The sequence below is a fragment of the Orcinus orca genome, chromosome 6, assembly GCF_937001465.1.
Source record: "Orcinus orca chromosome 6, mOrcOrc1.1, whole genome shotgun sequence".
In the NCBI taxonomy this organism is placed as follows: Eukaryota; Metazoa; Chordata; class Mammalia; order Artiodactyla; family Delphinidae; genus Orcinus; species Orcinus orca.
Genome location: NC_064564.1, coordinates 115769526 through 115782373, shown reverse-complemented (window position 1 = coordinate 115782373; position 12848 = coordinate 115769526). Strand labels below are relative to the sequence as shown.

The following is a 12848-nucleotide window of genomic DNA, read 5'->3' as shown; positions in this document are numbered from 1 at the left end:
CGCAGTGAACGGGCCCTCTCTGCCCCGGAGGCCACCCGCTGCAGCACCCCGGGAGCTGGCAAGGACTTCGGCCCCCCAGACCTCAGCCGCAAGCACCTTCCTCCCTGCCCTGCTCACGCAGGCCTGTTCACGTTGTTAGTAACACGTGACCAGGGCTTCCTGCCACGGGACTGAGAGGACTGGGCAACGAGTGGGCCACCGGCGGTCTGGCGAGGCCCGGAGCCTGCGTCCCAGACCGCCGGCACTCGCCCCCGCAACAGTGGTTCCTGACTGGCCAGAAAGGGTCTCCGAGACGGGAGCCCCACCCCACCCCAGGGCCACAGCAAGACGGAGTCATCCTCACCTCTCTGCTGGTGTTAAGGACCGAAGGCTGGGAGCCAGGTGGGAGCATTCTTCGGGGGGCCCCAACAGAGAGGCTCTGCCCCTGTGACAGCTGGATGGACTGCGGCAGGAGCAGGGGCTGCTGCCCAGAGCCGTACCGAGGCAGGGGCAGCTGGGAGCCAGGCAGCGGCATCGTCAGCTGCTGGACAACAGGGATAGTCAGGGGGAGGAGGCCACAAACCACCACTTACACACGCGTCCAAGAGCAACCGCGCATCCCACCTCACGTTCTCATTGCAGATGAAAGGAAGCAAGGCCTTCCCACAGTAGGACAGATTCTGGATAGAACACAGCAGAGATCACCCTAAACTGCATACTCTCAGTGGTAGGGGGCAAGCCTTAGCTGGTGAGAAAAGAACTCGGACGGCTAGAAAATAAGCAGGACAGCTACGGGTGTCAAGTGCGGAAGGCGGGCGGCAAACCCCGTGTGCGTGTTGGGGGGCGGGGGGCGGGGAGAAAGGTCAGGAAGGTCTAGAAGCCTTCTCAGGAAGCAGTGCCCAAGCGAGTCCCCAAAGATGGGAGCTACACAGGAGGGGTATCCTTGTGCCCCTTTTCGCAGCACAAAAAGGCAAGACTACTTCATGCTCTGCCTCCGAAGGTGACAGAAAACAACTGGGGTCTGGGGTTTAGGGTTCCTGCAGTCTTGGAGCCTTCTTAAGCCTGTTCTCCTGAAGTCCAGAACGAGGTGCGAGAAGGGAAGGAGGTGGGCCAGGATACCCTCGGGACGGGGCGGGCGGGCCGGCCAACTGTGGTCTCTCGGTCACCTTCCTCTTCATCTCCCTGCTACTGAGTCCACAGTGGAGGGTCGGAAGGACCTATTGGAATGGCATCACTGAGACGTGGGGCAGCCGGACCTCAAGGCCCGGGCCCCTCCTTGCGCACAGCTGGGTGCGGGAAGAAGGTAGGGGTGGCTCAGCGTTTCTGGAGCGCTGGCATGGGGCGCGGTGTGAGCCGATGTGAGTCTTAAAGAGGCGCCCTGGCTGCTGTGCTGAGAACAAACTGGCAGCCGAGAGCAGCAGCTGGGCGCAGGGGTGGGGGGTGGGGGGTGGGGTGGAGGGGAAGAGAAAGGGCCAGACTCTGAATACTTTTCAAAGGTAGGGCTGCCGGGATGTGACGAATCAGCGGGGGCGTGGCAGAAGCAGGGATCCAGGGATGCCCCATGCCGGACCTGAGCAGAGATGACGGGCAGCCCACTGGGTCTGAGTTCAGGTCCAGGAGACAGAAATTCGGGAGAACCAGGAAGCGTTGGATTTGGGTCAGGCTTAGAGCCACAGGTCTAGAAAGAGGCCCGAGGATGGCGCCCAGAAGGCACAGCGAGTTACTGCCCGGGGAGGCAACGGGGAAACAGCAAAGGAGACCGGGAAGAGGCCTCAGGGAGGTGGAAGGAAAGCCAGGAGCAGTGTCCTCGGAACCCAGAGAGTGTGGTTCGGGGGAAGGAGTGACCACTGGGTCAAATGCTACTGATGGGTCAGTAGGAGGAGGGTGAAGAACCGCCAGGTTCAGGAACGTGGAATCTGCCGGTGTCCCTAAAGAAGCGTTCTGTTTCTTAAAAAACGAGGAAAGGCTGGGCTGCCTGGGGATGTGGCGGAAGGACCCTCACAGCCGGACGGCAGCACTGCAGCACCTCTACGTGCTGATGGCGGGAAGAAGACGCTAGCTGGAGCAGCTCCCAGGCGGGTGGAGAGGATGGGCTGCCCGCTCTCACCCCAGGGCCCCTCGCAGGCTCGGAGACGTGGCGCTGGGAGCTTGCAGATGTTCTCTTTTCCTCGTTACAACTCATTTCTTTGACGACACAGGATGCAAAATCACGGTGGGGGAGAAGGCAATGAGGAGGGTGGGGAGGTGCCCAAACGTTGGCTTTCCAGAGGGCGGCTGTATTTAACCTGAATCCAGTCTGACAGGGTCCGTTTCCCGCCAGCCGCAGGAAGCCGGGCAGAGGCGGGCCAGGGTTTAACCCAGGTGAGCACAGGGAGGGAGGGGCGGGGCGGAGCTGAGTGCAAATGACAAGGAGAGGGGGACTCCCCTGGCGGTCCAGCGGTTAGGACTCCACGCTTCCACTGCAGGGGGCACGGGTTCGATCCCTGGTTGGGGAACTAAGATCCTGCGTGCCGCGGCGCGGTCAAAAAACCAAAAAAGACTAGGAAGTTGTCTGCGGTTCTGCTGAAGGGGGCGGGGGGCAGGGATGGGGGAGGGAGAATTAAAAGGTGGCTGGACGTGGGTCACTAGATGGAGGGAGTGAGAAAAGTCAGAGGTGGTGAGCAGGTAGGACCCTTCGGCCCGAGACCACGGGAGAGGTACAGCGACTGGCAGTGACCAGTCCAGACCGGAGGCAAGCAGGCACTGGTGGTGAGGCCGTGGAACTGGGGGCAGAGACCTGGGGGTGAGGGGTCACCTACAGAGACACCAAAACCCCTGAGAACTACAACGGGAGACGTGCTGGAGACTGAGCCACGGGCCAAAGGAGGGGAGTGACCCTCAGAACCGTCTAATGCACCCACAGGTCGGGGGGAGGAGGATGTGGGACCGGACACGGACTCAGCAACGTGGTGCCCGTGGCACACGGGGGCCAGCGGGGGTACAGTCTACGGGGTGGGCTCCAAAGCCAGGGTGTGAGGGGCAGGCAGGGAGAGTGGCCTCGAAGCACGCGTGTGCACGCAGAGGAGACACGCAGCCACCCCCACGGCCACAGCAGGAGGGCAGAGAGGCTGCAGGAGAAGCGGCGCCCTCGCTCTCGGGGAAAGCCCAGTCTCGGGACTGCTCACAGGAGGCGGAGCAGCTGGCCCTGGTCTGGCAGCCCAAGGACTAGTGGCAGTGGCTACAAGCAGCATGTAAGTCAGTGGGCATCACGAGGCAGATACAAGGGGAAATGATCGTGAAGAAAAGAGACCTAGGGCTTCCCTGGTGGCGCAGTGCTTAAGAATCCGCCTGCCAATGCAGGGGACACAGGTTTGAGCCCTGGTCTGGGAGGAGCCCACATGTCGCGGAGCAACTAAGCCCGTGTGCCACGGCTACTGAGCCTGTGCTCTAGAGCCCGCGTGCCCCAACTACTGAAGCCCACGCACCTAGAGCCTGTGCTCCGCAGCAAGAGAAGCCACCACAATGAGAAGCCCGCACACTGCAACCAAGAGTAGCCCCTGCTCATCGCAACTAAAGAAAGACCACGCGCAGCAATTAGGACCCAACACAGCCAAAAATAAATAAATAAATAAAATTAAGAAAAAAATAAAAAAAAGAAAAGAGACCTTGTGTTCTGAGGTGGGAGTGAGTGAATTCCTGACCTGCGGGAGCTGGGAGTCCAACATCTGGGAGGCGCCGAGCCCGGCGGCCGGGCCGAGCTGGCCCTCGTAGACCAGGGCTTGGTTTCCACTCATGGGCTGGTAGGGCGAGCCGGACTGGGGCTTCACCATCTCTAAGGGCTGCATGCCTGGGAACGCCGAGTAGGGGGGCTTCAAGGCTGTGCCTCCGGAGAGGATCATGGTGCTGGGCGGTGACAGGCTGGGGTGCATATACACCTGAGATCTGCAAAAGCCAGACAGACGGTCGGGGCAGGTGCACGACTGCACCAGCTGATTTCACGTGTGGGCACGCCTCAGAATCCCCGCAGGGCTCATCGCTCCAACACAGGCTGTCGGCTCACCCCCAGGGATTCTGACTCAGAAGGTCTGGGATGGGCCCTGAGAACTTGCACTTAAACAAGCTCCTAGACGGTGCTGCTGGTCTCGGGCCCACGGTTTGAGCATCACTGGATTGAACAGCACAGAACAGGAGACACTGAAAGAGTGGGCCAGAGGCGGCAAGGTACGGCGAGGCGGGAGAGCAAGGAGGGGGCCGGAGGACACAGAGAGCAAGGGCAAGGCCGGGCCACACCCCGCCCACACCCGCCCCCAAGCGGGGCAGCGCAGAGCAGCAGCCGGCAAAGGGAAAAGGCCCACAGGCCGGGTAGGCAGAAAGCCCTGTTGCGAGCTGCCAGCCCCCAAGTCCTGGCGTCTCACCTGAAGGGCTGTAAGGAGCTGAAGATCTCCTGAGACTGGGAGACGGGGAGCCCGCCCCTCAGCCCGAGCTGGGCTTGAGCTTGCAGAGATGTGTGAAGGGAAATCGGGATCTGCTGGGCAGCGGCAGCCTGTGGACGGCGGGCCAGGCCATCATCGCGCTGCCCTCCAGGCTGACGCTCACCCCCGCCTCCCACCCCCGCCTGCCCTTCTCCACGGGCAGCCAACACCGCCCACGATGCAAACTCATGTCCTGCCTGTGCTTCCTTCACTCTTGGGAGAAAGCAGAAAACTGGCAGCAATCCCAAAGCAGGGCACATCCCTATACTGGATTCTGTACAGTGGTGGAAACACTGGCTACACGTATCAACAGAGGTGGGTTTCAGAAACGCAACGGTGGATGGAAAATGTGCGTGAAGAAGAAAAACACGTGCAGTATGATCCAGTTATGCGAAGAGCGAGGTCTTGCAAAACCAAACAACGTAATACTTAAGAATATGCTATGAACAGAGATCAGGACAGGCCAAGTCCTCCGTCCCCAAAACAGCACTTCATCCTGGTCTGTGCGGGCACACGGGTCGGTGGGGCTGCAGGACGATTAGGAAGGCCCAGCACCAGCTTCAGGAGGAAGACTTCCAAAAAGCACCCCCTCGCGGCACAGAAAGTGTGCCAATTCTGCGTAAAAACAAACACCTGCTCGCTTCTACAACTACCTCTTTCTAACGCATCCATGCCTGGGAGTCTAGGCCTTTCTTCTCTTCATCAGAAGGATACCTGATCACCAAAGAGAATTCCGTTTCAGTGAATTCCCCAGCTAGGGCACAGAAGCGCTTCGAGAAGGGAAAGCTAAGCAGAGTCTGGAGCACTCAGCTCCATCCTCCTCCTCGTCTCTCATGTACTCATCCAGTAAATACTGACTGGCTGCCATACGTGCCAGGTACTGAGCGTTAACGCGAGGGGCACAAAAAATGAGACACACCACGAACAAATAAATGAAGAAGGTAGGTAACTACACCGTGTGCTGCACCCCTTCCCCCACCCCCGCGCGGGGCCACCTGGCTCGCTGTCATCACCTGTTGGTAACTCTGCTGCTGAGGTATCGTCTGAGGAACCAACCGGGGCTGACTTGCAAACACATGGCCATCCAGGTAGAGAGGTGGCAGGTGGTTGCCTGGAAACAGAATCCGAGGGGGTGAAACAGGATCAAGTCTCACTGTTCCAGAAGGTGCTGGGAATCAGTGGGAGGAGGGAGTGTGTGCACTGCTGACCCTGTGCTCCTGCGTGGCCCAGGGCCCAGGAAGAGGGGCTGGCTGCAGCCTGCCTTTCCCACCTCACCCATTCACCCACGGCCCCGCACACAGGGGCCAGGGGGGTTCGTTATAAAGGAAGGCTGCCTGGGTCTCTCAGTCGCCTTCCTCTTCATCTCCCTGCTATTGAGTCCACAGTGGAGGGTCAGAAGGATCTATTGGAATTACATCACTGAGACTTTGGCAGCCAGGCCCTCAAAACCCCCACAGGCTCCCTTGGGGCACCAACATAGTGATAAGGATGGTGACAGGATAAAACTGGGCTCAGCTGATACAAAGCACTTCCCAGACGTGAGCTCGTCTCACTGGCGTGGCGACCCCACCCAGGGCCACCGTCACCCTGTGTGATGTCGCGGAGGAGGGGGCACAGCTCAGAGAGCTGCTCATGCGGCACGGTCTGACCCAAAGCCAAGTCTCTGATCAGTCCCCTCTGCAGGAGATGGAAGAGCCTCACCAAAGTCGCACAGTCCTGCTTCCCAGCCCAGGAGGCAGGTGACCTGAGCACGTGGGAAGCTACGACCCCCAGCCTAGAACACGCCCCCCTCTACACACTCCTTAAGTCAAGGCGGGGGTGGTACTCAGGGCTGAGAATCCAGCCTTTCTCTCGAGTGAATGGAGAAGGCTCCCTGAGCTGGCGCGCGGGGGAGATACCTGGAAGAGACGCAGAAGGTGCGACCGAGGCCACGGGCATGGGGGGCATGGAGACCCCACCGAAGGAGCTGTAGGTGACCCCGCTGGAGGCTCCCCCGGAGGATGGAGGCTGCAGGCCCGAGCCAGTGCCTCCTGGAGAGCTCTGCTCCGGCAAACTGGGTGAGTTCTCCCAAGCCTTGCGCGCAGACTCCATCTTCAGAAGCAAGGAGGTGGGGGAGACGAAAATTACCGTCCGGGAGGCAGCGGACAGCACAAGTTAAGCCCGGGGAGGTGGGCGGGGCCACCCGCTCCTGCCCCTTCACAAGCCAAGGCACCGGTGGCCCCGCCTTGCTCGGGGCCAGTGTTACCTTCAGAGTGAGGTCAGCGGTGGGGAAGGACATCTGGGAGAGGCCGATGGCCCTCTGGATGTGATGATCGCGCCGGAGGATGGGAATACTCTGTGCCAACCCAGCCTGAAGGGGAAGGAGACCACAGGACACTGACGGGCCCAGAGAAAGCGAGACGACGTGTCCAAACGCGCCTTCCATTTTGGTCGTGTGCACGCGAGACCCCTCCAAATGGCTGCCTCCACCGACTCTCTCGAAAGAAGGCCGTGGAGAGCCTCCCTCATCCCCGCACCCCGAGCCCTCCAGCAGGGCCGCCAACTGCCAGTACGCAGGCACCAATACGTGGCATGGAGATACCAGGTCCTGTCTCAGCCCCCTCCCCAAAAACTGTGAAAAAGAGGTCCTGGTAACACATGTTCGGAAATGCAACTGCTAGGCCCTCCTCCTGCAGTGCCCAGCGCCCACCAGCACGATACGGGGATTCTGAGAAACCTCAGAGTAAAGAAACCTGTTTAGTGCAGCATTCTCAAACATGTGCGACCACAGAACCTGGGAGGTTTTAAATCACAAAGTGCCAGATAAACCAGACCTTAGGAGTTACATTCTCCCATTTTAAGTTCACAAAACCAGAGCGTGGAACAACTTGCTCAAGGACGTGTAACTTAGCTAGAGACAGCATCAGGACTCAAACCACGTCCGCCCAACCCCAGAGCCGTGGCTGGTTCGCCCCCTCTGGTTTCGGAACACCTCACGAGGCTCTTTTTGCCCAGGGCCTGCTGGCACGGGGACGACAGAGCTGGAGGTGGAAGCACAGACTTACGTTACTGGCCAACGCGTCCTGAAGTTTGACAACTGGATTCCCCGCGGGACCAGAGGCAGAACCGGGCTGCAAGCTGAAATCAGAGTCCTGGAAAAAAAAGGGAACAAAGCCCACAGAAATCACTGTGGCTCACCTTCTGTCAGAGACCCACGTTATTGTGATCCACAGTCTCAGCAACTCAAACACCCACTGAGCAGCGTTCACCACATGACCAAGAGGGCCAGATGTTTCCCGAAGGCCCTAGAAAGGAGGCCGCCCCCTTCTCTCTGCCCGGCTCCCTGCTCGGCCTGAGAACCTGCCTGGTGTCCCAGGGAGACGGAGAACGTAGCTCACAGCACCTCTTCACCTGCAAAGCCACCCGCCACGCTCCCCTGGAGCACTGCCAGCGCCCATGTCCCCGCTCCTTCTAGGAGCCCACCCTAAGCTCCCCCCTTCCTCTCCAAGCACCAAAGGTGCGGGGCGGCAGTGGGGGCACAGGTAGAAGAAAACAAATCAAAGCCTCACCTTTGGATTGACTCCAAATTCAATGGGGGGCACTGGCAGCACAGAGTCCACGTGAATCTCCACCCCATTGACAGGGGGGACCACAGCCCCTTGCAGCCGCTCAGCCCCCTCGGAGCCCTTTCTGTTTTTCAGAGACCGCTCATTGCCGATGGGGCCTGGTCTGTGCTCCTTGCTCTGTCCTGAGCCTTGTTCGGAATCCTTGATGGAAAAGCAGAGAAGCTGAGACGCACAGCCTGGAAATGACCCTGATCTCCAGCTTCCAAGGGACCAGGAGTCGGGGAAGAAGACAAAAGATACCAGCCCTTCCGCCCAGCCCGGCCCCTGAGAGCCAGACTCCCAGGTTACCTTCGGCTCCGACTGCTTCTGAGTCTGCTCCTTGTGGCCATCGGCCTTGGGCTCCAGGCCAGGCCCGCTCGCCTCCTCGGGTTTCAGAGTGCCGTACGGGGAGCTGCGCTGCGAGGAGGTCGCTGAGGACTCCCGAGACTCGGCGCTCAGGTCAACGCCACTGTCTCCCTGGCTGCTCTTAAAGCCCTGCTGTGCAGGACACAGGAGGGTCAGAGCCCAGGCCGCTCGACACGTCTCCCGGCCCGAGCCCACGATCACAGGTACGCGTGGGCCCTGGACGGAGACCACAAACCCACTGCGCGTGTGACCGCCGCCAGATGCCGAGGAGAGGCCCTCACGCCGCCTACCCAGGGTGGGTGCCGCTCCCTGGCCATCTCTGCTCCTCCTCCCTCCCACACAGGCCCCTCCCGCAGATCCGAAAGCAAGACTGCAGACCAGTGACGAGCCAGGCTCACTGCCCGGCCAGGGAGAGCACGGGCGGGCCTCTGGGACGGCGGCGGACGTGAGCACACGCCCGGCGCCCGGCGGCCACTCACCTCGGCAGAGCCGGGCTCGGTGCCGGCAAAGGCAGTGGCGGCTTTGGCCCAGGAGTCGCCGGTCGAGGCCTGAATGGGGAGGGCTGCTAGGGAGGAAGAGACAGAGAGTCAGGACGTCGAAGAGGAACAACCAAGCCAGAAATACAAGCACAGGCGCCGCTCACACAAACCCAAGTCTCTGAGCCGCCCCCGCTCCCACCGCAATCGACCCATTAGCGAAAGAGGAGCTGGTCTGATACCTTCACCCGACTTCCCAGCATCCTCAGGCGGATCTCGGTAAACGTGCTTCCTGTGATTTCACTGACAATGTGCCCTACCAAACACACCAGCAACTTTTCACTCACACCAGTTAGAACGCTCTATCACTACCTCTGCTGCAGTGAAGCTTTCTGCCATAAACCACTTATTTCTACACGTTGGCGCCTCTACAAGTCTCTGAAAAATTGAAGCTGATGTTACTCAACTTCTGTTAGCTCACAGACCACCCTGAGAACCCAACAAAAGCCATGGACCCTGTGTGTGCATATGAAATCTCACATGCTCTTCTTAAGATCCAGGGGTCCTCTGAAGTCACCCACAGACCCCTGGTCCGAGCAACCAATGAGATGCTGCAGAATCCTGGAGGGAGAGCGTGACTCCGGAGTTAGCCCACTCTGCTTGAGCAACACGGCGGGTAAGTACCTTTGGACATTTATACCATGACACCCACCACTCTCACAACCAAACTGACCGATCAAGATTTTATTAAAAATTATCGTACTTTCAGTCAGAGTTGCCTATTTCCCTGTTATTCTGCACTGTGCTGGAAGCAAGCTTTTAACCAGGAACGTGAAGACAGGCCATGAGGTAAAACTGAAAGAACCAGGCCCAGAACCTAGGCTCCTGGGTGTTTGTCACATGGCTCTGAGGTTGTCACTTCACTCTGGAAGCCTCGGCTGCTTGGAATAAAAGAGCTGCAAATGGATGATTTCTCCGAGCTCCCCCTATACACCCTGCAGGGCCCTGCCGAAAGCAGGCGTTCAAGAAGGATCTGCTCAATTAAAATGGTTTTGTATTATAAAATGAAAAATTACCAGAGAAATAGCACTGGGTAAGAAATTTTTTCAGGGAAACAAATTTTCTAAAAGGTAAAGGCCACCTTAGTCTGGTTTCAAACCTAAGACAGCATTTGGGGAGGAGCTGACAGAAACTTCCTTCTGCTGAGGAAAGAGCACACAGCACAGACAGGAAAGCTTCTGGACTCCTGTTCTGAGCAGTCGTCTGCTGCTCTTCCTCAAGGGAAGAAGGAAGGATAATTGGTGTGGGCAGAGTCAAGCCAACTCCCCGAGCGACCTCAGCTGGGCGGGGGTGGGGGCCATCCTTTCCCATCACTGGATATGGAATGCTCTCCTCTCCACCAAATCTCAGGCAGGGAAAATCTGACATCCGTTCAGAGGCTGCAGCAGCACGTGGTGCTAAGATGGCATCCAACACCCTGACTCAGCAGAGGAAGCCAGGAAACAGGTAATGCTCCGTCTGCGTTCACGGCCCCAAAGCAGGATGCTCCCTAATAAGAGGCCCTGAGCCTGTGAGGCGGCCGTGGGCCAAGCGGCTGGGCCCAGACCCCGGGCTCTTACCCTGGCCGCTGCTCTCCCAGATCTCGGTACCCAGGCTACTGCCAGGCACAGCTCCATCACCTTGCTCCAGGCACAGGTGGTTCTGCTTTTTCGCAAACCGAGGAGGAATACGAGAGGAAAGATTTCGGCCTTTGACAGGTACCTAAGGAGAAGAAAGGTGATGCGGTCCAGCCTCGACCTCAGACGTGAAGGATAACAAGCTCTCCCCAGGAAGACTATCCCAGGCACCAGAACCACACCCCCGGAAACTGCTCCAGTGACGCTACAGCCAGCGGCGCTACAGCCAGACCTCAGCGTCAGCCAAGACTCAACCACGTGGGAACTGCAGTGCCAACCAAACCGCCCCCGGAAGCGACCGGTGGGCTGTGACCTGGGACTGCGGGGCAAGTGAGCAGTGCTCGGCCCCGACTCCGTTTCGAGTACAGAGTCGCCAACCCTCGTGACTCCCAGGGTGATGAGTCTCGTCCCACTCAGGCCGGAGCACAGTGGAAGGAGGATGGACTTCGGGGCTGATGGAGGCCTGCGTCCTGCTCGGCCCTGTTTCGGCGGGTGTCACCCCGGACCAGTCCCCCTCTCGGACAGTAGGGTTAACACCATCTGCTGCCGTGGAGCCACGGGGATAGCGGGCCCTGGAAGGCAGTGCGTGTTTAATAAACATGCCTTCTTCCTCTCCTGTCTTGGGCCTGATTCAGAAGCCCCATCCGCCCCGGCCCCGCCCACGCCTCGCGCCCTGACCTGCACGGCTGGCTCCTTCCTTCTCCTCTCTTCCTCCAGCACACGGCGCTGCTTCTTGGTCAGGACTTCGATGAAGCCTTCCCCCACCACAGAGCCCACCTCACCCTCCTCTCCGGGGCTGGATCCGCAGTTTTCAACGCCGGCATCTGAACCAAGATTCACAAGGAAAGACAGTGAGTGGTTCCATTTACTGGGAGCCAAGAATAACCCAACCCTACAGATACCTGATCTCTAAGGACCGGCTCAGCTCAGAGGCCAGGCTCTTAGCTGGCTTGGGCCTCAGCATATTCACCAGGGTCTAGGAAACCCAGCTATGATTTCTACACCCTTCTCACGGCCTCTTTAACACAGTGTTACCTCAAATCAAAGAGGCTACGGTTAAGAAAACAGTCTTCGGAGACAGACATACTTAAGTCCCAGCTCCGCTCCTAACCAGCTGTGTGACCTTGCACAAACCACTCAACTTCTCTGGGCCTCAGCTTCCCCATCTTTAAAACTGGGACACTGCAGGGCTGTTACGGGGGTTCAGCAAGGTTGTGAGCGACATGAAGGCAGGAATCCTTTCTGTTTTGCTCTTAACCCAGTACGTGCCCAGAAGCTAAGATATTCAGTGAAAGGGCAAACCCGGCAACCCACAGAGGCGGCCACGGCTCCCCATGTGGCCCGGATTCTTCTTCCCCTGAAGATGTGAGGTGACACTCACTTCCATAGTTCAGGTCAAACGGTTTCATGGTCTCTCCCTGTTCGCCTGCCCTCTGGGCAGCAAGCTGGGCCTCCTTCTCTGCCCTCTCACAGGAGGCTTCAGGGATGTCAGAGGTGGCATGGGCTGCCCGCTCCAGCGTGTAGTGGCCGCTCCCACTGCTGCAGCCGAGACCTCCAGGCAAGGTGTCATCCGGGGACCTACAAAGGAAGGAGGGTCTCGTTAGCTCAGAAGTGACCAGAGGCTGGGGAAGGAGAGAGAAGGAAAAACTGCACATGCACGCACAGCACGCACACAAGCACAGCGCCCTGATCTTTGTCACTGCCTCTCAGCGTCCCCTCCGCTCAGCAGAAGCCACTTGCTGGCGGTAGCGCGCTCTGCAAGCCCGTGTGGAGGCTGCCCCAGCACCACTGCTACGGCAGAGCCCACGGGAAAACTGCTCTCTCCCCAGCCCCTTCCCAGGGCTGATACTTCTGTCCTTTCCCACTGTGTGCCAAACCCAGTAGGGCTACAGAAAGGAGAGGGAGAAGGGGGAATGCTTAGAAAGGGGCTGCAGAACTTTCTGCTCCTCTCCTAAGACTGACCAGAGAGGAGCCCAGGCCTCGCCCTACCGCCAGCCCAGCTACTGGGGTAGAAATCAGAAGCAAAGCCAAGTCTTGGCATCTGGGGCCGAGAAAGCTAGTCTAGATGGACACCTAAAAGAACCCGCATTCTTCTGTGCTTCCTTCTTTGGGGGTACGGATTAATTACAGGCCAGGCTTCGGTGCCCTGAATTCTAAGGAGGCTGGGAGGTGGGAAGCGGTCTTCCTCAGCATGCTGGGGCGTGGCCTGTGCACGATGAGGAATGCAGGCTCCACAGCGTCTGCCCGTGCCCTGATCCCGGGCCAGGCTTGGGCACTGAGCCGACACCGAGCAACGATTGTCACCACCCACCAAAG

General features: G+C 59.0%; 1 protein-coding gene and 2 non-coding genes across 30 annotated transcripts in view; all 3 read right to left on the bottom strand.

The window, feature by feature from the left end:
- Window positions 1-12848, bottom strand: part of PRRC2B (proline rich coiled-coil 2B) — an 87276-nt gene that overhangs the window by 6774 nt on the left and 67654 nt on the right. For 15 of the 28 annotated variants that reach the window (XR_007478071.1, XM_049711382.1, XM_049711393.1 and 12 more), the window contains 13 exons: window positions 11914-12110; window positions 11211-11356; window positions 10476-10617; window positions 8860-8945; window positions 8324-8512; window positions 7979-8176; window positions 7475-7561; window positions 6676-6780; window positions 6329-6521; window positions 5444-5541; window positions 4374-4501; window positions 3660-3900; window positions 344-523 (listed from right to left, as the gene is read on the bottom strand). Coding sequence is in view for 27 of the 28 variants with exons in the window: in XM_049711382.1 (XP_049567339.1) it covers window positions 344-523; window positions 3660-3900; window positions 4374-4501; window positions 5444-5541; window positions 6329-6521; window positions 6676-6780; window positions 7475-7561; window positions 7979-8176; window positions 8324-8512; window positions 8860-8945; window positions 10476-10617; window positions 11211-11356; window positions 11914-12110 (1990 nt within the window). In the remaining variant the exon portion in view is untranslated. Of the gene's footprint in view, window positions 1-343; window positions 524-3659; window positions 3901-4373; window positions 4502-5083; window positions 5145-5443; window positions 5542-6328; window positions 6522-6675; window positions 6781-7474; window positions 7562-7978; window positions 8177-8323; window positions 8513-8859; window positions 8946-10475; window positions 10618-11210; window positions 11357-11913; window positions 12111-12848 lie in introns of those variants that run through there. The other 13 variants (XM_049711389.1, XM_049711398.1, XM_049711401.1 and 10 more) reach the window with 7 other exon arrangements.
- On the bottom strand, window positions 1134-1219 carry LOC117201118 (small nucleolar RNA SNORD62). Its single transcript, XR_004483074.1, has one exon. It is a non-coding gene; the product is annotated as a small nucleolar RNA SNORD62 (small nucleolar RNA).
- LOC117201117 (small nucleolar RNA SNORD62) lies at window positions 5770-5855 on the bottom strand. The gene has a single exon (XR_004483073.1). It is a non-coding gene; the product is annotated as a small nucleolar RNA SNORD62 (small nucleolar RNA).